This window comes from Ammospiza caudacuta, chromosome 3, assembly GCF_027887145.1.
Source record: "Ammospiza caudacuta isolate bAmmCau1 chromosome 3, bAmmCau1.pri, whole genome shotgun sequence".
NCBI lineage: Eukaryota > Metazoa > Chordata > Aves > Passeriformes > Passerellidae > Ammospiza > Ammospiza caudacuta.
Genome location: NC_080595.1, coordinates 6,153,342 through 6,180,369, shown reverse-complemented (window position 1 = coordinate 6,180,369; position 27,028 = coordinate 6,153,342). Strand labels below are relative to the sequence as shown.

Genomic DNA, 27,028 nt, shown 5'->3' with positions numbered 1-27,028 from the left:
CCCCTGGCGCCCAGGCGGACCGTGTCCCGCTGTCCCCCCGGCAGGCGGCGCCCGCCCCGCCCCGCCCGCCCCGTCCCCCTCAGGCCGAGCCGCGGTCGCTTCTAGGGTCGGTTTTATTTAATAAAATAAAGTACAGCGATCATCCGGCGGGGAACCGGCGTGCCGGGGGCATGGGGCACTCCCGCCGCTGCCCCGGCCTGGGGGATAGCCCCCCATCCCCGGGCTGGCGATTCTACCTGGTGAGCGTGTGTGTGACCGGTACCGAGCATGCGGCCACCAGGGCTGCGGCCCCGGTGAGCAGCAGAGGAGCATGCGGGCGGGCTGCGGTGCCCGAACTAGCTAGGGACCCCCGGGGAGGCCGGGCTGGGCAGGCAGACGGTGGCACGAGAACCGGTGATGGGGAGAACATTGTAGGTGGTGTGGGGAGGTGCCGGGCGCTGCCCCGTGCAGCGCGAAGCCAGGGTGCCCAGCGGCGAGCAGCCAGCTCAGTTGGAGGAGAGCAGGGAGCTGTGGGAGGACAGGTCCATGCTGCTGGCGCTCAGGCCTCTGCTCTCCGCACGGAAGCCTTGGGTGCCCTGGAAAAAATAGAGTGCCCGTGAGGTACCTGCAATGCACCCCCATGCCCCAGAGCTGCCACCCTAACTCCTGCACCCCTTGCCTTGCAAGCCGGGATAGCCCTGGTGCTGCTGTCACACACAGTAGCTGCTGCCTGTGCTCCCAGCCTATGGCTGAGCTTTGTGGGGAGGAAGATGGGTCCTTGGAAGCAACACCTTCAGATTTGGAGCTCTGACCTCAGACAAGGGGCTACAAACTCAGGGGTACTCGGCACAGCACCTGGGGCTCACTAACATGCCCCTCACCCCTGTGCCACTGGCCACACAGCCCTCAGCCTCACGGGCAGCCCTGCACCCAGCACCACCACTCACACTGTGCTTACCTCAAATGAAGCATCACTAGACTTGTGCAGGTAATTTAAGGATGCAGCTCGTTTCATGCTGTAAGAAAGCAGAGGAGAGCAGATGTGATTGTGCTGTGAGTGGTCAGACCCAGACACACAAGGTGGCATACAGGGCCCTGTACACAGCCTGACCCTCACACATACCTGGTGTTCCTGGGCTCCAGGGGACCATTGCCCTGCAGTTTCTTGACCAACATCTCACTGCTCCTCCGTATCACATCCCGGATTTTTCCCAGGGAGCTGCTGCGCTGGAGAGTGCCACTGCCATCCTGGACACAGAGACACAAGCCAGGGTGATGGCTGAGTGGCACTGATCAGGCTGTGGCATGATGCTGATGAGTGGCTGGAACTGGCTCCAAGCATCCTCTTGCCCACTTGCACTGAGGGATTAGCCCTGGCCCAAATCAGGCTCACTGCTCACTACATGGCTCCCCTCAGCCGGTTCTCCACAGGACATGGTAACCATGGAGTCAGCTGCTATTGTCTGCCTCATCCAGCCTGATAGTCCCTCCTGCCCAGGGCAAGCTCAACCCCCACACAGGCTGCTGGCTTGCCCCCAGCACAAATGGCACTGGCATCTGCACAGTCCTGCTTGAAGATGATACAGCTCCATCACCTGCAACAGCTCAGGAGCAACTACCAAGGAGGTCCCAGTGGCCAAAGAGGCAACAAGCCCTGTTGGGAGTCCCAAGATTAGGGATACTTTTGTCAGGCCAGGACAGGCTGCTGGGGCTTTCATTTCATTTCAAGGACTCTCTCCTCATTTGCTGCTGGCTGGAGACCATCCTCATCCTCTCCCTCCCCTTGCCCTTCTTCACACACCATCACCACTCCTCCTCTCTGTCCAGCACTCATACAGATGCACACCTGGTCCTGCAGGCTCACTCACATCACATAAGACCATTTCACACTGCACACACAGCCTTGTCCCATCCCTAAACACCTCCAAGACCATGAGCTTTGAGCCTTTGGAGCAATTCAGGCAGCTCCACTGGGGATGGATTCATTTGGCTGCACCAGCACTGTGCTGCCAAGCAGGCACCATCACTAATAGGCCCCCCAGCTTTAGCTGCATGCAGCCCCACTAGCTGCTCCAGGGGGTGGCACTTTGCAGAGGGCTTTTTGTGTCTATCTGCTTTTTCTGAAGACCAAAACCAGTCTGAAATCTTGTTCCTGAGCCTGCTTCCTCCCACATGCTTCCAAAAGTCCCCAGTACTCAGTGAGGTGCTCTGAGGCCTTAATAGGCTCCAATCCACCTCCTGCACTCTGCTCCACATGCATCCACAGGCTGCCAGCATGGCACCACACCATGGATGTGACATGGATGCCACCATGCCATCATGCCAAGCTCTTCCCCTGTGGCCTGGCCTGCTTGTTACATAAGGATGTGACACCACTGGTGATGTGGAATTACTTTTGCTCTGATGGCTGGGTAACAGCAGTCTTCCCTGCTCCTGCTGTGAATGGCCCCTGGAACACTGGGACAGAAGAAAAGGAGGTGAAGTGATGGCAAAAGCCCTTTTACTCCTTAGGAAGATGTGAGGGAGCCCCTTTGAAGCATTCCAAATGAGCCACATGCCTTGTGGCTCAGGCTAGCAGCAGCAATTACACTGTCCAAGCAGCTCTGCAGGTAGGCAGGGTCTCTGCCTTAGGCCAGTCACCCCCTTGTGCTGACCATCACAGATTGTGGCCCTTGGGGAAAGCTTTTCCAGCTCTCCTCTGCTCTGATTACCAAAGCTGAGCCAGCCCTAGACTGACCAGGACTTTTCCTACCAGCAAGCCTTTTTCTCCTGGTATTCCTCTCATTCCTTCTTGGATAAAACAAGTGCATTGAACCTCTTCACATTCTCATTGGGCTGAGGGTTTTCCAAGTTGAGAGCCATGTGCTGCTGCTGCAAAGGGACCCAGTCACCAGAAATGCAGAGAGCACCCAAAGCAGCAAAGTAAACAATTAAATTCCTGCACGAGGCACTCCGGGCAGGTTTTGGATGAGCTGAATGTCAGCGTGCAGCATTAACAAAGATGGGGAGGTGTCTTCTGCCTCCCCACCAGACTTACACTGGGACACCACTCTCCCTGCAGGGTACTGCCATGCCAGGCACTGTTGCTTTTCCCAGGGCACACAAGCCAGGGGTGCAAGAGGGAACACAGCTGGGACAGGGGAGCAGGACAAGGTACAAGGGCAGCAGGATCAGAAGTATCAGAGCTGGAGGATGGAGCCACATTTCCCCAGCTGCAGCGATGCAGACTGACTGCAGACCAACACCAGAACCAAATGCTGCTGCATGCTGGGTTAAAAATAGCCTCTCCTCTCCCCCCACTCCCTTTTCTGACGGGTTATTTTTAACCCAGAACATTTACGGGTTTGGTTTGCCGCAGAGCCCCCACCCCACTGCACCCACCAGGATGAGAGCATTCAAAAAAAACCCAAGCAGCTCCACCACTGAGCTCCTCTCCCCACTGCATGCTCCAACCCTGCCTAATGCATGGAGGCAGAGGACTTGAGCAGAATTTGGCAGCATGTAGAGCTCAGCACTGAGGGACACAACGGGGTATTTCTTTGGCTACACAGAAATGCCTCTTGGGGAAGGTCCAAGCTCAGATGCCCCAGGGCAGCCCTGCCACACATGGTTACAGAGCTGAGGTTAGCAGCAACTCCAATTTGGAGGACAGGGAAAAGGCACAGTGGAGCTGGGTCCTTCATCTCCAATGCTCAGCCTGGGAGGGGAGCCCTGGGGGCAGCACATGCCCCTGGACAGACAGACAGACACCAAGCACCCCCAGACCTGCTCCAGCAGCATTTGCACCCACCACCCCAGGCTGACCGACGCTGGCCTACAGAGCATGGAAAGAAGCACAGGGCAGCAATTTGGGTCAGTCTACCTTTAATTAGAGGTATGGTCGTTACAGCACCAGGTCCAGGACATGGCAAAGCACAGGGGCAGATGGCCCTGAGGTCCAAACACACCCTGCACTGGGAACTCCCTGCTCTCCAGAAGCCTGGACAGCAGAGAGGACAGCCCTGCAAAACTCAGCCCTGGGCTCCACAGCCCATGTCCTGAGGACAAGCTTCCTTTCAGTAAGCACAAGCTCCAGGGGAGCAGCATGCATGCACCCCAAGGCCTCTGCACCACCACAGGAAAGCCTGGCCCAGACAGACACAAGCACATTTAGTATCACAACCTGCCAGATGACTAGCATAGAAAAGGGATCTAGCTAAATAAATAAGGAGTCCTGTGCTGGCCCCTGGGCTCTATCCTGCTGCCTACAGCCTCCCCAGCTTTCTTCTAAAATAGGAGAGCCAGGGAGGTTCCCTTCCTATAGGAGGTGGGATGAGAGTGTACACTCAAGGATGTGAGACCCAAGGCAGAGGAGGTCTGGCCCTGGTACATTGTGTACCCCAGTAATGACTAACAGCAGCAGACCCTGTGAAGGTCTGAAGCCATCAGAGGCCACCCCCACACCCCCTCAGGGTCAGCATGGTGACCCTCTTGGTACCAGGGTTACACATTTCCCACCCCTTGGCTAGGGACAGCCACACTGCAGTCAGCCCCACAGACCTGCGAGCAACCCAGCCCCTACTCCTGCAACAACCTCCCTGCAGCCATCCCATCTGCTCCCACCTGCTCAGAGCACCTCCAGCCTAGCCTTCTCCTTCCTCACATCCATCTTTGCACCTTCTTTTTCTCCCAACCACTCTGCTCCCATCCAGGCCATTCCCCATCTCAGCTACCTCTAACAGTCTGGGGTCTGTCCCTTGCAAAAAAACTCTCCTTTCCTCCTGCCCCTCCTCTGCTTTCAAGGAACAGCAAACAACTTCACTCCCACTTCTCCCACCAGCCACACCTGAGAGCCCTGTAGCAATGGGGGGTTGATTCAGCCCTTAATGCCAGATGAGGAACCTGGCTATAGCACCCAGTCAGGAAGGTGCAGCCAGACAAGCTTGTGCTGGCCAGTTCCTGTACATAATCCTTGGCTGTTGCCCCCAGCCTCATCTTGGATGCACAGTAGCTCTATGGGCTGCCCTGCAGAGAGACCCACACACTGCTCCTGGGTACAGAGCTCAGCAGGGAGGAGGGCAGCAGGATGGGGACTGCAGGAAGAGCCCATCTCACTGGGAACCAGCACAGGTTTGCTACAAGGCACTAACATCAGCTAAGCCTACAGGGAGGAAAGCACATGGGCACATGACAGCCCTGCCTAGGCCAGGCCTCCATCTTCGAGCCTCTGTAGAGATGGAGGCAACAAGCAAGGAGGGCTGAGCATGAATAGTGACAATGGAGTGAAGCCTGGAGTGACGACAACGCCCCGCAGGGCTGTGCAAGGGCAGGCCAGGGCTGGGGACACGCGAGGGGACATTGGTGGGCCGTCACCCTGGCCTGGGGGAGCTGGCAGCTCCTCGCAGCTTCTTCCTGCTCTTGCTGGCCCCGGGGTGGAGCTGGGCCAGGGGCTCCTCGGCAGGCGTCGCGGTGCCCTCGCGCGCCAGGAGCTCTCGCCGAGGAAGGAGGGATGGTGTGGAGGAAAAGTCGGAGGATACAACACAAACATCCAGGTGACTGCGGTGGAGGGGAAAGAGGGAGTCTCGGCAGGCATTTAAGCCTAGTGCACAGAGAGGAGAGAGACACAATTCACAAGGCTGTGAGGTTGTAGGTCACCTATAGGGAGCAGGTGGGACAAGGCCCAGGCTGCATGCAGAGACCACAGGCCACATGTGGACAGGGGGAGAGTATTGTGAGGCTGAAACTGCAGCCTCACTGCTTTGCTAGTGGCTTACAGGGCTGGCAGGAACAGCTGAGCTCAGGGAGGAACAGCCTGGGGCTCCTGCTCCTGGGCCTCTGCAGCACAAGGCTGGTGCCATCCCCCTGCTCTCACATCCCAGTTACTTGGGCAGCAGCAGCTGATCCAGGCCCTGGGGTGCTTCCAGAGCTGCCTAGGGGCACAGGGCACCCTGGGGGCTCCCACAGCCCTGCCTGCAGCACAGGCTGCTTTAAGGCAGCACTTCTGAGGGCTCTGGACCAACCCAGAAAACAACAGGCCATGACAGACAGGAGCAGCAGGAGCTGCCTCAGACTCCTTTTGCAGGAGCTTCTGTACAGTGCAGGGCTGCTGGTTCAGAAGAGAAGGCTGGCTATGTGTGCAGCAGGCTGCAAAAGGAATCATGTGGCAGCAGCTGTGTCCCCCAGGGTGCTGGGCTAGCCCTCCAATCCTCTATTTACAGCTGTCTGGGTCAGGGAAGCTCTGCTAAGACCCCCAGGGAAGGGTCATATGAGCAGGGACTATTCCCTGGACTGGCTGTGGCAGAGGGTGGCACTGCCTCTTGCCTTAGGATGATCAGCTCAGAGGCTGTCAGGAAGGTCTCCCAGACCATCACCAGTGCAAAGAGGTCACCCAGCACCAAGTACAGCCAGGAGGAGCTGCAGAAAGACACCAGCCAGCATAGGGACCAGGTGATTCTAATCCAAACCTGCAGCCCTCCCTCTGTGCTTGTCTAGCCCCCTTACTAATGAGTGCAGGGGCCTGGAGTTGGTGCCTTGCCAGAGCTAAGACCTGGGGCAAAGGACAGCCTTGCATCTGGTAAAGCTGCTGGGTCCACTTGAAGGTCTGTTTTCCAGATCCCCTTCAGCCACCTCCTGTGTACAATCCACAATCAAGAGAGCCAGCAGGCTTCAGGCTTTGGGTGCTGAAGGGCTGTCATGGCAACAGGGAAGAAGAAAGAAGAGGAAGGGAGGGAGCTCATGCAGGTGGGGATAGAGCAGAGCCAGGTGGGGAAGGGTTAGTGACAGCAGATGTGAGGGGGCAGCAAAGGACTCTGTGTGCTCAGTGCCTTCCCTATGCCAGGCTGCAACAACCCCAGCTGCTCTGTGCTCCCAGAGTTTGCAGAAGGAATGTAAGCACTAACAGCTCTAGCAGCCCTTGAACCAAGCACCCACCAGCATCATGCTCACTTGTTGCCTCTTCTCCACCCTCCTGCTTGCAGGAGACAAAAGGCATCTGTCCCAGCTCTAGGTCACTACCTTTCTCCAAACTCAGTGCTAGTGACCAAAGCCACCTTCAGTCTCAGAGCAAGCCTAGAGAGATTCAGGTTGACCTGTCTGTGCCTCAGCTAACACCAGTCTCTTGCCTCCACTGGTCAGCCCAGCTTGCCATCCTGCAAAGACCTGCCTTTTGTCCCCTCTGCTTGGCCAGAACCTGCCTAGGGCACGAGACCAGGAGAGGGGGACAGCAAAGATGCTGGCTACAGACTACTCCTGTGCCCTGCAGTCAGTCCGTCTGTCAGTCAGTCAGTCACAGACACACCAGGCACATCACACACACACACACACAACCCTGCCCAGGCTCAGCATTGTCAGTGGCACAGTGCAGGACAGACAGCCACATGGCTCTCACAGGCTGGGTGAGCCCGAGATGGGGCTGATGCTCTCAGCCAGGGCCTCCAGAGGGGAGCAGCAGGGAGAGATGTTAATAAGGTTACAAGCCTAAGATTAAGGGCAGACCAGGGCCAGTTCATGCTGTGCACTGCAGGGCCTGGCAGCTCCCTGGAAGCAGGAGCCCTCAGCTGGCAATACCTGCTCTGTACACCAGAAGCCAGACCCAGACACGCACCTTTGCGGGCCGGCTGGCTCATGCCAAGAGAGGGGAAGGAAATGTGGAAGGAATGAATGGAGGCAGACAAGGATGCCACGACAGGCCACGCGGGGACAGCCCTCAGCCAGGCTGTCCCTGCCCTCTGGCAGCCGGCTGAGGCCGTTCTTGATGGTGTCTTGTACTTACCCCGCTCCATTCCACGCCCATACTCACTTCCTCGCTACCGTCTGTGGCATTCTCGTACTTGACACTGCCCCCCAGGCTCCGATGTCTCTCTGTGCCATCCCCCTCCTTCAGGATCTCCACCACCTTCGTCTGGTTGATTGGGTCAATGCCCTGCAAGTAGGAAAGGTTAAGGAAGAATGGTGGTTTGTCTTTACATGTTCCTTCCCTCTGGAGATCCACTGTGCTTGGTTCCTGTTCCCTCTCTTGGCCACTGCCCTATCGCAGCCAAAACTGCCCAGCACAACCAGGATGGAGCCAAATGCCATCCTGCACTTAGCAGCTTCTGTTTGAACTCCCAGCTCAGTGAGTCCTCACAAGGTCATAACCAACCCTGTGGAACAAGGGCTTGCTACCCCAAAGGTGACAGCTTCTTTCCTTCTCCTTTTGAAGTGTGAAGGATTCAGCTGTCCTTCAGTCTTTTGTGCTAGGTGCTTACAGCTCCTGCTTTATTATTTGACGACTGAGAGGAGTTTAAGGCAAGAGGTACTCTAAGAAATTCTAGGTATTTTTTGCCTCTGGACATAAAAAATTAGTATGAAGAAAACATCCCAGTAAGTGCAGCTCTCCCCAGTAGCTGACAAAGCCCAGGAACCTGCCTTAACCCCACTGCAGTATTTCTGCACTCAGTGAGCCATGCCTTCCCCCACATGGACATCTGCTCCATCCACGCACACACGCACCACCCCACACACCCACACATGAGGATCTCTGCACAAATGCATCCCCGACCACCGAGGCCCTCTGGTGTCACAGCAACGCAAACCAAGAACATCAGAGAGGCCCAGGAGAGTCCCTCACCACACCCCACCAAAGGCAGTGCCACCAGGTGCCGCCCCAGCCCTGCAATGCCCCCAGAGCAGAGCAGAGCAGGTCCCTTGGGGTTACCTGTCGCCGGGAGCGAACCGCGCACTCCTCCAAGGTCTCGGCTGCCTCCAGCTTGCCCTGGCGCCGGTACAGCGCACCCAAGTTCCTCAGAGTGGTGTTCACAGTTGGGCTGTGGTAACACAGGGAGGTGAGCAGGAGCCCTGGGGTCACCCCCCAGAGTCCACAGCTGCCCACAAAGCAGCTCTTACCTGCTAACCTTACAGGCCTTGTACCAGCCACCATACTCGGCATAGGGAGTGCTGTCTCTGTGCTTGCTCTGCAGGGTGAGGAGAGAAGAGAGCTGTTAGTCCCACACCTACTGCCCTCCTCTGGCCTGTGCTCTGCCACTAAATCACTAAATGCCAGGCTCAGAGCCCAGGCTGCACCCCTGCACCAGCCCAGCCTTTGGAAACACAATACACAAATGAAGTGTCTGAACCTAACAGGCAAGGTGCCAAATCCTCTGGGGCAGATAAAGCCTTGGAGGCCAGGGCTGCCAGCTGTGCCCAAGGCCCCACTGATGGCATGAACTGGCCCCCATCTGCTGCCAGGGAAGAGAGGCAAGGGACAAAAGTAGCCAAGCTCTGTCAGAAGAATTTCATACATTTTAACAGAAGATATGGAAACAGCACAAGGCCCATCAGCCCAGCTTCTGGGCCAGGAGTACAAGCAGGTCTGTGACTACTGCTGCTGCCTGGACAGGAGTGCCAACCCTGCTCTGATATGGGGCACAGACACAGCTGCCTTGGGGAGAGGAGCCCCAGAGTCAGGGAAAGTGGTTTAGCCCTTGCCTAAGACTGACATGTAGAATGAATCTCTTACTCCAGCAGTGACTCCCTCAGCCTCCTGTCCCATGGCAGAGCTTGCATTATCAGGAGCACAGCCTCATACTACAGCTTTCTACATTTGACCCCTAAACTCTCCAAAGATTCCACCAGAAGAGTCTCAACCCCAGAGGGGGCACTGGGAACTTGGTCTCTACTCCAGCTTGGATTTCTCCAGGATGGTGCTGCAGCAAGTGCAGATTCTTTGCAGCAGAGCCTTCACAATACAGCAACCAGAGCAGTGCAAAGCTGAGCAGTGCCCTGCAGTGCCCATGCAGGGTGGTTCAATGGGAAGGCACAGGATGCTGTGGAAAGCACCTGCCAGTGCCAGTGCCCTGCTTCTAGGGCTGACAGGATGGGACTCATCAGGCACTAAGTCAAGCCTGCCAGACTGCTGCTTGAACCCTGGAGGGCTGGGGCCTGCTCTGAGGGCAAAAAAAAAAAAAAAAAAAAAAAAAAAGGGAGAGTCACACTGCAGGTAGAGGACTAGATCAGAACCCTTCCTTCTGCTGCTTCACCTGCCTGCCAAAAAATAGATGAAGACTTGCACTTGGCAAAAGCAAAGACACAACTGCTGCGTTTATTTGCCACAGAGCAGGGCCTGGGCTGCAGGAGCAACAGCAGCTTTGCCTTTCAGCCTAGCCCAAGGCAGGCTGAAGTCCATTTCTATCCTTTTCAGAGGCCAGCTAGGGCCCACCCTGTGCAGAGACTCTTTTCAGATATGGCTCCACTTCCTAAGCAAGGTGACAGCAACAGTTTCTTCTTGACCTCCATTTTTCCCTAGGCAGCCTCAGAGCTGTTTTAGAAGCCAGTTATGCTCTGGGTACTGGCAGCTCTTTGGAACAGAGTGCCAAAGCCTTGCAGCACAGCCCTCTGCCATCTGCCATCTTCCATCATCTGCATGCCCAAGAGGGATCAATCACTAAAGCAGAGAGAGCATGCAGCCACGGCTGAGAGACTGAACAGCCCTGCCCAAGGAAAAATACCCTGGTCCCTAATGGACCTTCCCTCCCTGCTGGCCCAGGGAGCAGCAGTGCTGTATCCCCCCTCTCCAGACACCTCCTGGCCTTGGTAGCTCTTCAGATTGCAGCTTCTCCAGGAAGGAGGAGTTCAGAGATAGGCTGTGGTAAGAGAAGATCAAACCCCCTGGGATCAGACTCACCTTGCTCATCTCCTCTCTCTCCTCTGCATGCATCCAGATTGGCTTGTGCTCATCTGTGTGGGGAAGAATGCAAAACAGGTCCATTCACCACCCCACACTGTTGTTTGCCTCCTGTGCAGCCCAGCACTCCGTCCCCAGAGCTAGCACCTCATCAGGGGGAAGTGACACTCCAGATCCTCCCCCCAGTGCCTGGCCCAGAGTCCCAAGAGGACTCTCCTTGAGCTCCTTCCCTTGAACTTTTCCCTTGGCTCAGAGTCCCAAGAAAGGCAGGACAAGGGAAGGAAAGAACAAGGGAAGGAAAGAATGAGTCCTCCCAGCACAAGTACATGTGCCAGGTGCACAGGAGAAACTTCAGCCTATGCTTGAGCATGATTATGCCATTTACTATACCCAACCCTGTAAAAAGACTGGATTGAGACTCCTGAGAGAAGAGGGGGAACAGCATAACACACTAGAACAGCAGCACCTCAAGGGATGCCCAGAGCAGGGGCCTTGCAAGCATCCCATCCCTCAGTGTGGGCAACAGCAGAACCAGACAAGTCTAGGCTGAGAGCCAGGAAACCCCTGCCCTGCCCCAAGAGCTTCTGCTGTACAAACCATCCACAGAGCCAAACTCCTTCACGTGAGCACGGGTCAGGATCTCCTTATACAGCACCTCTGCATCTTTGTATTTGCCTTGCTTCAGGTAACAGGAAGCCTGCAACGAAAACAAAACAGCTCCAGCCCCTCTGGGAAACAGATTAACTCTGCCCACCTCTTGCAGCTATTGCTCTGTCTCTGAGCACCTCTCCCCAGGCCTCTCCCCAGTGCCTCACCAGGTTGTTCTTGGTCTTGGCCACATTGGGGTCATCAGGACCCAGGCAGCTCTCGTAGATCTCCAGGGCCCTGCAGTAATAGTACTCCACCTCATCGTACTTGCCCTGGTTCTGGCACAGCAGGGCTAGGTTGTTCAGCTGCTTGGCCACATCAGGATGGTCCTTGCCTAGAACCTGGGTGAATAAAAGAAGAGAAGACACAAAGATTGGAGTTTATAGATGCTGGAGTGCCCCCAGCACATGCCTATGTCAGACAAAAGCCAAAGTCTGGAGAGGAGGAGAAATTCCAGCTTCTACCTCCTGGAGGCCTCCCTAGGGCTGCAAACACTGGAGAGACAGGAAAGGTGGTGGCAGAATGAGCAGCTGAACAGCCTAGATAGGCCCTGCATCTCCCACATGCCTTGAGGTAATGGGAGAAAGCCCACAGAGAGAGCTGAAAGGACAAAGAGCACAGAAGAGCTCGTACCTTCTCACGGATCTCCAGGGCTCGCTTGCACAGTGGCTCTGCCTCTTTGTACTTCCCTCTCTTGCCATACAGAACAGCCAAATTGTTCAAAGTCGCTGCCACCTGCAGAGACAGAAACTTCTCCATGAAACAAAGCAAATTCCAGCCAGACCAAACAAGGGGCACAAGCAACAGTAACAGTGACTGTCACATTTCTCCATGCCTGCAGTACTGCTGCTTCTCAAGAGAAGGAGGTCTAGAGACAGAAGGCTGCCCTGCCTATATCACAGGATCCAAGAGAAGCCAACTCCTTATAGGCTGTACTGAACCAGCCAGCAGGAAATACTGAAGCAGTAAAACACTGCTGGAACAGTGCCCCAGCAGCACCCAAAGGTGAAGAAGAGGCTGGAAGAAGAGAGAGGCACTCACCGCTGGGTGGTCTTTGCCTAGAGTCTTCTCACGGATGGAAAGAGCATCATTCAAGAGGTGTGCTGCTTCTTTGTATTTGTTCTGATCCCTGCAGTGCAAAGCCAACCAGTTATCTGGGATTTGGACATTACAGCTATGAACTATGTGCTCCTTCCACACAGACCCAGCCTTCAGAGTCCTTTCTTTCCCCACTGCTCCCTGCTTTAGACAGTCCCTAGTTATATCTGTGAGTTTGGAAAACCAAATACCATCTAGGCCAAAACCTTCCTGAAAGGCAAACCCCTGGAAGCCTGGGGAGCCCCAGGATGTGCTGTAAAGGGAAACAGGAGATGCAGAAAGCTGTCCTGGCCCAATCCTGCCCTTCCCACCATGCTCACCTGTACACTAGTGCTAGAATGTTGAGCATGGTAGCCACATCAGGGTGATCATGGCCTGATGTCTTCTCCAGGTCCTCCAGTGCCTGCTTGCAGAGAGGCACAGCCACCTCATAGCGTCCCTGGGAGGCGTACTGGATGACAAGGTTGTGGAGGGTGCGCAGGCGTGCAGGAATCTCATACCCTCCCTGCTGGGCAGCTGCCACAGCACTGCTGTGCTGGTGGGGCACTGTGGGCACAGAAACAGACATGGCACAGTTGGCCCAGCAGGCTCAAACAGAGACAGCACCCGTGCACGAGCAAACACTTACATCCAGGACCATGCTCCTCCTCCTCATTGGGGAATAGGTCATCCAGAGAGTCCTTGGTGGAGTCACCCTCCTTCTCCTCCTGACAGGATGAGAATCACAAATACTGTTGGTTCTCAGCAGAGACAGCAGCAGCCAGCGCTGAGTCAATTGCCAAACTCTCGCCATTCTGCAGCCCATCAACACACTCAATTTCTCCTGCTGTCTCTGCCACCAACACCCCCCACAAAACAACATCCAGAGACTCTGCCCCATGCAGGCCCCCTTTAGCTACAGGCATTGCTGTGCATGGGAAGGGGCAAAATCCAGGGCAAGGCTATCATGTGATAACATGTAGGCAGTTCTGGACCCACAAAAGCAGCTGCTCAAAAGGACTGGGGCATACCGAAGGTGAGACATCCTCATCATACTTCTTCAGCTGGTTCATGAACTCCAGGTGTTTCTTCTCCTCCTCCAGCTGAGCCACGGTCTGCTCACTGCGCTGCAGCTTCTGCTGGGTGTTGGCAAGCTCATCACGCAGCCACTGGTTCTCCTGGCACAGCCTCCGCACCTGGGCACGCAGCTTCTGCTTCTCCGACTCCACGGCGTTCAGATGGTTGGACAATGCCATCATCACCTTGGGAAGGGTCTCAGTCAGTGACAACCACAGGCTTGTCTCTCCCTCACACCCATGCTAGCCTTCGACACTTAGCCCCTTCCCACCCTGTAGCTTATGGGAAATGGCCACATGCCTATCCCAGATAACACCTCAGGGATCACCCCCCGCTCTCACCTGAGCTTCTCCAAGCCCCAGCTCTATCATCTCCACGGACTTGCGGAGCAGGTTGGATTTCTCATGCACGAGATTGGCTTCTTCATCCTTCTTCAGGCACTTGATGGTCTCCAGTAAGCTGTGCAGGATGGAGTTGTGTTCATTCTTGAGTGCTTCCAGCCCTTGCATTACCAGCTTGGTGTTGGAAATTATCTCCTCTTGGCTCAGCTTGTCCAGTTTCTCCTCCCTTGGGTACACCATGGTGGACATAGTCCTACTCCTGCAGCCCTGCACAGAGACCAAGACAAAACCTGAGTGTCCCAGCGCTGCTTCAGACACAAGCACCACAGCCTCCTCCAAGCAGAGACAGCATTTAACAGATTGCCTACTCTAAACCCTTCTCCTTCATCCTCCCCTCTCCCTCTGGCAGCCTGCAGCTGTCAGGCTTCTGCTTTTGTGGCTGGGAGTGCTGGCAACCAGCGCAGGTGGCCTGCGAGGACAGGAGACAAAAAGGCGACAACCAGCGGTGACCTCCAACAGCCTCACGCTCCCAGCAGGGGGAAGACTAATTTAGCTCCCATTTAAGAGCAGAGATTTGTGGTTGGCAGCTGGGGTTGCAATCTATTCACCTTCTGCCCACAGACCACTGATGCAGAGAGGCTGTCAGAGCTCAGCACCTCTTCTGACTGCAGAAGAAAGGGAACATAAAGTGGAGGGGTGCCAGCTCAAAGCTTGCTGCTTCCTCAAAGGAAAATCTCCTAGAGGAGCATCTCAAACAGAAGGGCATCAGTGGTATTGTGCCAAAATAATGTACCAAAATATGAGCAGAAGAGTACATCCTGAGGATTGCAGCCTCAGCACAGAACTGCCACTGTGGCACTGAGGGACATGCCACCAGCAGGGCACACCACACCACTGCCTGACTGGGGAAGCTCACACTAACAGCTACAGTCACACTAACAATCCTTGTGCAGGTGTTGACTTGAAACACCAACAGCTTTTCCATCTTGATTCACCCTGCTGCCACCCCAAGGACTCCTCAGGATGGCCTAAGAACTCTGGACTCCTTCCCTGTCCTGTTCCCCCAGACACACAATGGGGAAGTGCCCAGCTACTGCCTTTGCACAGCACTACAACCTACAATGTCAGTGTGGCTGCAAGATCCCTGCACACAAAGCCCAGGAGCTAGGGAAACACAACAGGCAGAGGCTGAGAGGCACAGCAGGCAGGCTGGACCCTGGCTGCTCCAGGACTCCTTATTTAGCACAGTCCCAGCCTCTCCCAGCAGCTGGGCCACCCCAGCAGCCTCCTCACATTACTCCACCTCCCACCTTGCTATCAGGTCACTCCAAAACCAGCCTCCTGCAATGCCCTGCACAGGCAGCACCTGCCCAGCAGCACCACCTTGCTCCCTGGAGCTGGCAGAGGCCTCTGCAACCTGAGTGCCCAGGGCCCTGCTGCCAGGAGGCTGGCAAACTGCCCAGCAGCTACAGGAGGAGGTGAGGAATTGCTGCCAGCAGATCTGCCTTTGACCTCCTGTTGGACCCACTCTGCACGGTGTGAGCTCTTTGTTCAGCAGCTGCCTTGTGCCTGCTTTACTGAGAGAACAGAAATCCTGTCCCAGCCACAGGAACAGAGCAAGCAGAGCTCCCCTTTCTGGCAGGCTCCTCTTCTCTCACCTGTGCACTCTGTCCAAGTGCCAGGGAGATACTGGGGAATGGGCCCTGAGCAATAGAGAGGCCCAGCTTGCTCCTCACTGCAGCACTTAAAGTGAAGGTGACAAACAGCACTGGGACAGTTGTTTTAAGTACACACATCTCATTATCAAATCCACTCATCTCCTCCTCTTTAGCCTCACTCTTCCTCCAGTTGTTTTATAGGCCTGAACTCTCCTCCCAATTCTTCTTTGCTTTCTGTTCCCATGATGTACATCCATCCCTCAGGAAGGGGAGACAAACCCTCATCACACAGAGGAGACCTCACTGAACCCCTCAGCAGGGCAGAAACACCTCGTGTCTCTTGAAGGCTGGGCTTCTGTTCACACCTCTGAACAAGAACTGAGTCATCCTCCCCCAAAGTCACAATGCTGACTTCATATTCACTTCATGATCCAGCATCAGCACCAATTCTGAGTCACACATCACGCTATATTTCACTTTTGGGTATCTGTCATGCTCCACACGCAGTTAACCCTGCACATTTTATACCAAAACAGTCTCTCTGGACCATGACTTATGCTAGTTTCCTTTGCAGAAGATTATATGAAAAGAATAGCATGAAAAACCTCATTAAGGTCAAGATAGAGGACACAGACTGCTGTTTCAAAAGGAAAAATAGGCTTGCTGAGAGTTGGTTGCCACTCATACCCTATCTTCCAAACTCATTCTCAGAAACTGGCAGCTAACCATTCCAGACAACAACTTCCCTGGTTATTCTTTTTCTCTTTTTCTGGGATCAAGTGCTAAAGCAATAAGGAAAGCTTTGCTTAATGCAGACTTCTACAGGTGAGCACAACTCAGGAAGAAATGTGCAACAATTCCCAGCCCTAGAGAAAAGAGGCTGGCAGCCCAAAGGGTGCTGGTACTGCCAAGGTAATAACTGCTAAAGGGTTAAATGGCCCCATCACTGGTTCCTGTTTGTAAGGAAACACACCCTGACTCACTTGCAAATAGGGAAACAGTTCTCTGGGACACAAGAAGATACCCAGGAATGGCCTCATACCCAAAAAACTACAACTCTGCTCTAAACCTCTCACAGCTGAGCAGCACAAGTCCCTGTGGGTACAGGCCCAGCTGTATGAAATGAAATGCTGACAGCTTTCAGGGCAGCATCACTTATGTCCATACAGAGATCTTGCTGGCATCTTTAACAAGTGAAATACAAACACATTGGGAAGAGGAACATGTCACAGGATAAAAAGCCACCAGACCTCACACCTTGCTAGGTAACAGAGTCAGGAGACAAGACCCAGATCCATAGAAATCAACCTCATTAATTTCACAGTACACAGAACTACTCCTCAACTGTGAAACTGCTGTTTGTTAAACCATCAGCATCTCTACTACAGCAACATTCTTTCTTCAGCCCTTCTAGCAGAAATGTTCACGCCTTTCACAGTCATCACAATCAACTTGTTTTTTTGAAACTGCATAGATTTCAGTCTGAGAAGGAAAAATAAATCAAAACATCCTGATCCACAGCATGTAAGACTCATCCTACACTGCAACTACCTCCTCAGATCCTTCAAGGCAACCCAATAGAGGCTTTTCTTCTCTCACAGGCTGTGCAAGCATCTGTAACAACCTCAGCCTTTCTGCCCTAGGGTGACATCCTGGAAGCACAGCTCTGCTAGGTACCAATGTGCTTCCATGCTCAGCAGTGGACAGAGGATTGTCCAGGCTGGACACAGGCTACAAAACCTAAGAACACACAGATGCTCAACAAAAAAACAAAGAGGAGACTGCTGAGAAGTCTTTCAATGCTGCTACCTCTTGTACAGCAAAGAAAAGCAACCAACACCAGCAAGAGCTGACTTAACTTTCCAAAGCAGGAATTTCCCCACAAAGAGCTTATTTCTAGTACTGGCAGGTCTAGTCTCATTGCTCAGCCCTCCAAAGAGGAAACACTTGCTATGGCAGCCAGTGCCAAGGTCAGGCAGGGTGAGGCTGCTGTATACGCACTCTTCCATTCAGTAAGGGGCCCTGAGTGCCCTTTACACAGGCAGAAAACACTCAGAGCTTTTCTGCAGGGAGGAGGGGACACATCATGGTCTGCCTTTTGCAGGGTGGGGCTCAGACTGGAACAGGAAGAATGCTTTTCCACGGAGCTCCTTGAGAGACGGAGAGTCCTGTTCCCAGTTTATCCTGCTGCAGTGCTCGTGGACCTGCAGGTGTCCCAGCCCAGGTCTCCACCCGCCCCTTTCCGCTCTAGTTGGCACATCTTCCCTATTTACAGCGAGCTGCAGGAACAGCCTGCCTTCCCGACAGCACCCAGCTCATCTCCCCTCTTCTGCCCCCTTTGGAGGGCAGGGGAGGAACACGAGTGCACTGAGCTTTGTGGCAGCTGCAGCAATCGGCCAGGGATCCATCAGCAAGGACATCCGGCCAGGCTAAGACCTTCCTCCTGCATTCAAGTGCACAACTGCGAAATCGCTAAGCATCAGCAATTTCAGCAGCTCGTTGTTCTGCCTCTCCAAACTGCTCCCACGTGTGAGACCTTTCAGAGGAAAGAGCTGGAAGCTTCTCTGCTCCTGTCTTCAACCCACAACATCTACAAGGATGCCGGATTAAATGGGTCCCAGTCAATCTTAAAACTTAGATTATGATGCCTAATGCTGGAAAAGACTATTGGAGTGGGGAGGAGAAGCACTGGGGAAATCAGGAGTCAGCTACAACAGGACAGAGATCTCAGGTCTACAAACAACTCAGTTGATGCAGTTCACTGCCTCCCTGCATGCACAAGGCAATAACTGCAGCATCCTTCAAACTGCAGATGGTCTGCCAGCACTTTCTGTGAAGAAGTGAAACAGATTTTCAGCAAAATTTTCAACAGCAAATTCTTCCGTAGGAGAAGGTGATCCAAGGATATTTAAGTGATGTAAGGTAGTTGCAGAGAGACAGCTGGGTTCTGGAAAAAAGCTTCCTGTGGAAAAGAGTAAGTCTGACCCACAGCAAGAACAAGTGACCACATTTGGGAGATAGATAGCAATGGTTTCCATTTAGAAATGCTTTCTCTTGCTTCATCATAATTGTCCCAGTCTCCTCCTGTGAGCCATGATTTGCTGTCTGGAGAAACAGCAAGGTTATACATTTGGGAAGCAAAACGACTTGATAAAAGCAGGGAGGGTTTTTTGGTTTGTTTGTCTTTCCTTGGACCTCTGCCAGCTCATTACTGTTGAGCAACAAAGGGTCTCTGGATGACTGGGTGACCACCAATGAAGCCAGAAATGAGACTGCAAATAAGAGAGCGAGGCTTCACCCTAAGAGACCCTGCAACAAAATCTAGACCTAATACTTTGGATGCTGAAAATAAAAGCACTAAAAAGCAAACAGAGTGACAAAGCTGCAGCCATCAGAGAGTCTGTGTGATGAGCACAAATTTTCTTATTTGGATACCAGTGTCAGAAGGCAAACAGATTGCAGGAGATTACAGTCAGCTGTGCAGGGCCTCTGCGGCTTCCACTGCACAGCCAGGACACAGTGACACTGCCAGGAACACTGCACATTGCCACACCGCTGCCAGAAGAGCCACTGTGCCCAGGGTCACCACCCCAGGCCACCTGGGGGAAAAGGGACAAAGCAGGGTTGCTGAGCTCCACATCCAAGCTGGTATTTCCAGAGCTGCTCTAATCCGGGCAAACAGGAAATGCTGAGGCACAGAGCAGGAACGGCGCTCTGTGATGCTTGTTACTGTTGCCAGAAATGCCCAAATGCTCCCTTAGAGCCACTAAGAACACACAAAGAGGACATCAGTCAGGAGTCAGCACCCTGGGAGGTCACACCCACCGTATCTCTGAGCTGCAATTGTAAAGTCAAAAGATGTCACTCAAATTCAAATGCCCATAATGCTCTCTGCCACCAGTGGTCCCATAAGTTTCTACATCCTACTGCCAAAAAAGGGGACACCTGGAGTCCCATCTTCCATCCAAAGTTCTTTCCCAATGCCAGGTTCCAGCTCAGACCTTTCCTGCCCTGCAGACAGTCTAAAGTTAAACCAACACACTGATGACTTCAAGCACTATCTATAGAGGGACTCTTGTGCTGTAACTTTTCCCTCAGTAAGAGGCTGCCTTGAGTATTACTTGAAGAGTATTAACTGGAATGAATGCTTAGAGGTCTTTGGTCCATTCCGCCACCCAAAGCAGGAATCTGTGTCTAACTAAAGGATCACCTCCCAAAACAGAGATCCCACAAACTCTTCAGAGTCCTGTACCACAACTTAACCATCCTCTTGTGGGAGAAAAAAAAAAAGTAAGGAAAAAAATTCTTCATCTGAATTCCTGAGATAAACTCAGTGCATTTGCCTTTAGCGAACTCCTCTTCAGGACAAAGGAGCGAGGCACCACAGCACTAGAAACTGACCCAAGGCCCAGAGAAAGGGAATGCAGTGCCTGCTTCCTTCCAGCAATGTCCCACAGGGATTTTTGGATTCCCAAAGCAATCCACTCACAACAACACAGCAGGCAGTGAAGGCAAGAAGTGGTCTTACTCACATTCCCCTTTGTCCCAAAACCAGGGCTCTCCTTGGCACCCAGACATCTCCTCACATGGCTTTGAAGTCGGTCTCCAAACCCAGAAAGACTTCACCCAACCAGTTTCCCCAACCCTCAGAGTATAACACAGTACAAGGTGACTGTGCTGGTGATATGCCTTGATCCCTGTCTGTCCAGGGATCATGGCCAGGATTGCTTCTTCCAGCAGCTGGCACATGCCAGCTCTGGGGTTTTTCCCTAGATACTGGAAGGCTTGTGCTGGGAATGTCTGTGCTAACCAGCAGGCTGCAAGAGGCCCAGGGGATGAGGACTGAGGAACTGGATCTGCAGCTCAAGTCCCAAGGAGACAGGAGCCGAAGGGAAAGAGCTTGAAGGGAGCCTCCCAACACTCCTCTCTGTCCCAGAAGCTTCAGCTCCCTACCACCCACAATCTCTAATGAAACACACAACATCACATAACCTTCCTGAAACCCAGGGCAAGGTGGTGATAAGGTGGCTTTACAAGGACTTGGCTGCAGTGACTCCACTACAGAAAGAACAAGGGAGCTTCTCATACCCTTCTCACTTCCCAGCCCACAGCTGGAAATGGACAAGGCAAAGGGTACTGGTGTTTGTTCTGATTGACCAGAGCAAGCAATTATCAAAGCATCATCCAATTCCAGAATGGATATGTACTCTGAGGAAGACAGAACAGGTAGTCTGGTTGGCTTTGTATCAGATCATTCATTTCTTTCAAGACCAGAAAGGCTTCACTCCATTTGTTACCACCAAAGAATACAGATATTGGAAATCAACAAGGGTTTAAAAACCCCAACAACAACAGCAAAACCAACCAACCAAACAAAAAAAAGTAGCAGAAATTTTCGCCATAACTATTTTGCTCTGGTTGTACATCGTATTTTTTACAACCCCAGCTGGCTGGGCAAACCTGCCCCTTCCAGCAGGCCATTGGAATGAGAACAGCAGTCATCACCACTCCCACCAGCAAGCTTATGCTGGCACCTCCAGATCAGCTGATAAGACCTTGTTTTTAAACTTGTTCATGTCTGCAGCAGCTCACCAAATCCACTCTGCATCTGCTGCGCCTGGGACTACAGCGAAACACCATTAAAACACATTTCCAGGCTGGTGGAGAGACAAGAGCTAAGCAGCTGGAACAGAGCCAGGGCAAGCATCTCTCCCCAGCTTCAGAATCTGATTGGGAGTCTTGCACTATAAAAAACAGAGCCAGAGCCATTACCTTGCCCTGACAGCATGAAGCAGTATTAAAGCAGGCAGAGTAATTCCCAAGAGCCAGTGCCTTTGCAGGCATCTGTCTAATGTGAGGGCTCTGCACTGGATGTGCCTGAGCCGGGTACAGGAGATAACCAGGATGCAGATGGGACCAGCAGGAGCTCTGGAGCCACTCTGTGCGCCCTGGAGGGCTCTGCTGTGCCCACACTCCCTCCATGCTGTACCTGGGGCACCTGCAAAGACCTGCAGCTGATGGCAGGCTGCAAGACTGCGCTACTTTTTTCAGAAGCAAACAGCTTTTGTCCACCACAGCAAGGCAGGCAAAGTCACAGGGACAAACCCCTACCTGCAAAACAAGCAGAGGATCTGTTCTATCTCTGGCTCAAGCTCTTTGCTCTTTGAGGAGCTATGTGGCTCTTTCCTAGCAAATTAAGCATTTACCCAGCAACTCTGCCAAGGTCAGTATCTTGCCCGTGTCCTTTGTACCCCAAGAGCCATTTTGGTGTTTGGGGTTAATGCCGTTGTTTCAACCTGGACATTCCCCCAAAACAGCAGATGAGAGAACACATGCTTCCTGCTCCTTCTGCCAATTACAGCAAAGCACAGCCATGTTTATTTACCCTGTGTCTGAGCTGCCAGATCTTTGACCTGAACACCACCCTCTTTCCCCACAGGCACAGGCAGGGCTGCGTGTTTTCCACATCTCCAAGGCGGCACGGCAGAGAGGAGACCAAGGGCACTAGAGGAGAGCCGAGCATGGAACTGCAGCAGAGAGCCAGATGCCAGCTATGCAAGGCGCAGGGAAGCCTGCTGTTCCCGGTAATGTGCTGCTGCCTCCCACCATTGTGCAGATTTCTCCCGGCTGCCTGGCCACAGCATTCTACCGCAGCACCATCCCCCAGCTCTTCCTCAGACACCTCCTCCCAGGCGCATCCTCTCCTTCACAGAAACTCACCCGCGATTCCCCCAGCCCACCACCTTCGGTAGGGTGCACCTCCACTTCGGAAAGGCTTAGGAAGCAGTTAATAAATGAAAATACGGTTTGGGGAGAAACGAGGCTCTTTGAGAGCTACTGCTGTATGACCTGCCTCCGTCATCGTTTCTCCGGCTTTGTCTGGCAGCAGGAGGCACGCCCGCTGCGTATCCTTGAAACAAACAAGCCAGAGAAACCCCTTCACCCCTCAGAACCACCACAGAGAAATCCCGCGCCCACCTGGCTACGTAAAACCTTCACAAGGCAAAAAAAAAAAGTTTTCACCAGCTCTGCCCGAAACTGCGCATCAAAGCGGTCCTTTGTTCCAGGACGGCCGGGCACCCTGCCCGTCTCAGTCACCGCACGGGAATGTCCCCCGCCCCGCGGCGCACAGGAGCGGTACCTGGCTGCCTGCAGCGGCTTGTCCAGCGCCGGTGCTCGCGGAGGCGGCGGCGGAGGAGCGGCGGCCGCGGCGCTGCGCGGCCCCGTGCGCCCCGGGAGCGAGCGGCGGCGCGGCACCGGCGCTCGGCAGCCAACCACACTGCGGCAGGGGGAGGGGAGCGATGCGGACACGCTCCGCGAACAGGACGCTCGGACGCTCTCCGGGGAGCGCAGAGAGCGCCACGCACGCCAAGCCCACGGCTCCCTCCTCAGGGATCCACGGGAGAGCCCAGCAGCAGGGCCGGCCCCCGCTGCCCGAGCAGCACCGGGCACCACCGGGCTCCTGCTCAGCCCGCCAAAGCCCGGCTCCATCCCACCCTCCATCCTGTGGCAGAAGGTTTTACATCCTGTTGGGTACCACCCTCGCCCGCGTCCCCACTGCTGACCCCACGCCAGCCCCCAAAGCCAAGCTGGGGTAGCTGCAGAGAGCCCTCCAGCTGCTATCGCCGTGCCCACAGCAATGGCCACATCCAGGAGATCTGGGAAGGTTGGAGCCCGCAGTGTGGGGCTGGGCCCGGTACTGCTGGGAAGCACTTGTTCAGTCTCTGGCTGCTCTTCTCAAAAGGCACAGAATCCAGCTTGGATTGTCGCTACAGCCATCCCATGCACGGTAACACACAAGTGTCATGGTGCTCCCTACCATGTACCCAGCTACCTACACCTGCCTGAACCAGGACTGCACTGGTCCTCCTGTCCTTCCCCACGGATTCCCCCAGAAGGGAAAGGGCTTCAGGTGTCCCAGGAGAAACATAGCCCAGCCTAGCGCTGTTGACACACAGGTTCTCTCTTGCCTCATCTCACAACACATACTTCTTTCCTAAAGCACCTTGTTGTCCTCCATTCCCTAGCTCTGGAGGGCAAATCTGGCTGGCTCTGTGGGTACATACAGCCATGGCACGCTTACATGTCACGTAAGTTACACAGCAGAAGCGCAAACATACATTATTTGTGTTACACTGAAAGCCATTCCCGGCAATGAAGACACAGACTAATTATAGAGCAGTGAATCCCGCAGTCTGTGCCCACGGCACCCTGGAAACAGCCACGGCCGGGTTTTCGGGCTGACCCACAGTTGCCATGCACACACTCCGCTCTTCCCTCGGGGCTCCCGGCCTCCGCCGGCCGTCCCTGCGTGGCACTCGGCCCTGCCCGCGGGGAGGCCGGGCGCACCGAGCCTGCGTACCGGGAGCTGCCCGGGCACAGCGGGAACGGCACGGCTCCCCCGGTGCTGAAGGGGTTGATCCCACAGGGCGCGCCTCGCCGGCTCCAAAGTCCGCAGCGCCGGCAGCGCCCTTAGCGCCGACCCGCAGCGTTACGACAGGCACGGCCCCAACGCTGCCCTCGCCCCCGCTCGCTCCGCTGCCCCAACGGCCGGGGCTCGCTGGGACGGTCCCCGAGCCACGCCAGCCCCAGCCCCAGCTCAGGGGCCTCCCCCGCGCCCCGCGAGGGTCCCACCGCCCCCCGCGGCTGGCGGGGAGCGTCGCCCCGGGAAGGCCGCCCCCGCTCCGGCCTGCGCCGCCGGGCTTCGCGTGTCCTCCCCACGCCAGGGCCGCCGAGGCGAGCGACCGAGCCCCCGTAACCCCGTCAGTCCAACCTGCTGGGCGCAAGACCTCGATGGCGATCCCGGTCGCTGTCCCGGTCCCGGCAGGGGCGGGGCGAGACCCGCGGCCGGCACCACCCGCCCTCTCAGCGGCGCAGCCCCTTTAAATCCAAGATGGCCGCCGCCTCAGCCCCGCCGGCGGCAGCGCGCCACCTGCCGGCAGCCCCAGCTCGGGCCCGCGGCGGCCCCGCCCCGTCCGGCGGCGCCTTCCCGCGGCCATGGCAGCGCTGGGGCTCTGCCGCGCTTTCGGTGCTCTCTTGCTGTCGGCGGGCCCCCGCCGGGCCCGGCCCCCGGCACTGCCGTCCGGCCCCCAGCCCTGGCTGCTGGGGCCGCTGTCGGTGCCTGCCGCCTGCCGCGGGCTGAGCGGCTCGGCGCCGCGCTGCACCACCGACCCGCTGTGGAAGTGCCGGACCAAGTACACCGTGCGGCCCGTGGGCATGAAGAAGACGGGCGGCCGCGACCACACAGGTGGGCGGGCGGGAAGGCGGGCGCAGGCGGGCTGCCGGGGCCGGCTGGGCGCGGAGGGTCCCGCCTGCAGCCGCTCCCGTGTCCCGCAGGCCGCGTCCGCGTGCGGGGAATCGGCGGGGGACACAAGCGGCGCTACCGCATGATCGACTTCCAGCGCCTGCGCTACGAGGAGGGCGCCCCGGCGGAGCCCTTCACCGAGAAGGTCATCAGCGTCCGATACGACCCTTGCAGGCGAGTGCGGGGTGCGGGCTCGGCCCCGGGCCCGGGCCGTCGCGCCGGCCGTGGCCTCCCGCTCAGCCGCCGCGGGTTCTCCGTGCAGGTCGGCTGACATCGCCCTGGTGGCCGGCGGCAACCGCAAGCGCTGGATCATTGCCACGGAGAACATGCAGCCAGGGAGCACCATCACGAACTCGCCTCACATTAGCAGGATGGCAGGTGCACGCCAGGGCCAGGGGCGGCTGTGCCGGTCTTGCCGAGGGCTCGTCGGCTGCTCCTTGCCCAACTTGGCAGCTTCTGTCTTCCAGTGTCAGCCAGCGAAGGGGACGCATACCCACTGGGGGCTCTGCCTGTAGGCACACTGATCTGCAACCTGGAGAGCCACCCTGGGAAGGGAGCGCAGTACATCCGGGCAGCTGGTATGTCCTCACACAGGGAACCCACTCTTTTAGGGATTTGGCTGAGCACAGGTGGAGAGGAGGACAGGGGGACACTGCTCTGGGTGGCCAGTGACAGGGAGTTGCCATCTTCTTCTCATGTTAGAGTGCAACACATCCCTCCAGAAAAACAGGGGCAGCTCTGCCCTGTTAATTCCTCAAGGCTCTGTCTTCTGCGAGGAGTCCCACATTTAGTACAACAATACTTTGGGGAGTTACCAGCATGGGGATGTGCTTGTCACAGGATGGGATGCTTTGTCCTGCTGCCCAATGCAGCTGCCTCCTCTCTTGCCTTCTGCAGGTACTTGTGGGGTGCTGCTGCGGAAGGTGAACGGGACAGCCATCGTGCAGCTGCCGTCCAAAAGGCACATGCAGGTAAAGGAGCTGTGCTGTCCCTGGCTCCACTGCCTGGGCACACAACCGTGTGCCCCTGGGGAGGGCTGCAGCACTTTTCTGTCCCCCAGGTGCTGGAGACCTGTGTGGCCACGGTGGGCCGCGTGTCCAACGTGGATCACAACAAGCGGGTGATCGGGAAGGCGGGCCGGAACCGCTGGCTGGGCAAGCGCCCGCACACGGGCTTGTGGCACCGCAAGGGTGGCTGGGCCGGCCGCAAGATCAAACCTCTCCCTCCCATGAAAAGCTACGTCAACCTGCCACGGGTCAAAGCAGTGGAGTGATGCCTGGGGCAAATAAAGCGTTTTTCATGCTACCGCTGTTGCATTACTGATGTCTTTTATGCACAGGGCCTTTCCTCACTTTCAGACAGGTCAAGTTCTGCTGTGTTCAGTCTCTGGCAGGAGTGGGGTTGGTGCAAGAAATGAGTGTGGGGCTGTGGACTGCCTTGGCTAAAGTTTGAAGTTGGTGGGTGACCCGGTGTGGTCAATTGGCACAATCGTGTCAAACCTAGCTGTAGGACACCCGAGCTCTTCTCTCACCCTCAGCTTGTGGAGGAATGAAGACAAGCGGACGGGAAGGTGGCATCCAGCCAAGGTGACTGGGAAGCTGCCAATCACGGACAGCAGCTCCTCCCAGCCCCGGCAGCGCCTCACTGCTCCCCGGCCCTCTGCTGCCTCCTTCCCTCGCCGCCTTCCTTGTCCCACCCTGCTCCGTCCCTCAGCGCCCCAAGTGCCGCTCTGTGCTCCCTGTGCCTCATCCAGTCCCTGGCGCTGGCCCCGGTCGGTCCCGCCGCGCCCGCCCAGGCCCGGCCCTCACGGCCGCCGTCGGGCGGGCTCTGCGCAGGCGCCCGCGGCCGGAGCGGCGCGGGAGCGGTGCCGGAGGTAACGCGGCGGCCCCGGCGCGGCCCCGCGGCGGAGGGAGGGCGGCGGGCCGGGCTCGGCCGGGAGCGGCCGGCGAGCGCCCCGAGCGGAGCCGAGCCGGGACGGGCCCGGGCCGTTTAGGGGAGGTCTCGGTCGCGGCCTCGGGCCGGCCGGGCGTGAGGTGCGGCAGCCGAACCGGGCCGGGTCCGGTGCTCGGTGCCCGGCGCCCGGCGAGTTCTCGCTTTGCCCGCGCCTGGAAGGAGCTTTGATGGTGCCGCTGGTGCGGCCGGCCCGTACGAGCCCTCTCCACGCGGACGGCAGTGCCGTGCATCCCGCCTTTAGCATGTGTGCCCCGGGCACGGGCCTGTCCCTCGCCGTGTCCCGGTCCCGGCCCGGTGATGTGCACGGAGCCCTCCAGCGCAGACTTGCACTGGCGTGTGGGCTCTGCCTGAT

The 27,028-nt window shown here is 56.1% G+C and overlaps 2 protein-coding genes across 5 annotated transcripts; one reads left to right on the top strand and one right to left on the bottom strand.

Annotated features, from left to right (window-relative positions):
* Nucleotides 1-95: 95 nt before the first annotated feature.
* On the bottom strand, nt 96-24,311 carry KLC4 (kinesin light chain 4). Of its 4 annotated transcripts, none has more exons than XM_058802746.1 (16): nt 24,193-24,311; nt 13,762-14,028; nt 13,375-13,605; nt 12,993-13,071; nt 12,685-12,910; nt 12,308-12,395; nt 11,900-12,001; nt 11,434-11,607; nt 11,216-11,315; nt 10,619-10,671; nt 8,842-8,909; nt 8,654-8,762; nt 7,730-7,879; nt 1,103-1,227; nt 938-995; nt 96-575 (listed from the first exon to the last, which is right to left on the bottom strand). In XM_058802746.1, exons 2-16 carry the CDS (start codon nt 14,008-14,010, stop codon nt 486-488), a joined length of 1,902 nt encoding a protein of 633 aa, XP_058658729.1. In that variant the 5' UTR covers nt 14,011-14,028; nt 24,193-24,311; the 3' UTR covers nt 96-485. The 4 variants fall into 4 exon arrangements, with proteins under 4 accessions (XP_058658729.1, XP_058658730.1, XP_058658731.1 ...); XM_058802747.1 differs by having other exon boundaries at nt 7,757-7,879; XM_058802748.1 differs by lacking the exons at nt 96-575; nt 938-995; nt 1,103-1,227 and adding an exon at nt 3,837-5,557.
* Nucleotides 24,312-24,405: 94 nt separating this feature from the next.
* Nucleotides 24,406-26,028, top strand: MRPL2 (mitochondrial ribosomal protein L2). The gene is made up of 6 exons (XM_058802500.1): nt 24,406-24,666; nt 24,756-24,897; nt 24,986-25,101; nt 25,191-25,301; nt 25,621-25,694; nt 25,784-26,028. The coding sequence occupies exons 1-6, from the start codon at nt 24,417-24,419 to the stop codon at nt 25,994-25,996; spliced, it is 906 nt and encodes a 301-aa protein (XP_058658483.1). The 5' UTR covers nt 24,406-24,416; the 3' UTR covers nt 25,997-26,028.
* The last annotated feature ends 1,000 nt before the right edge of the window (nt 26,029-27,028 follow it).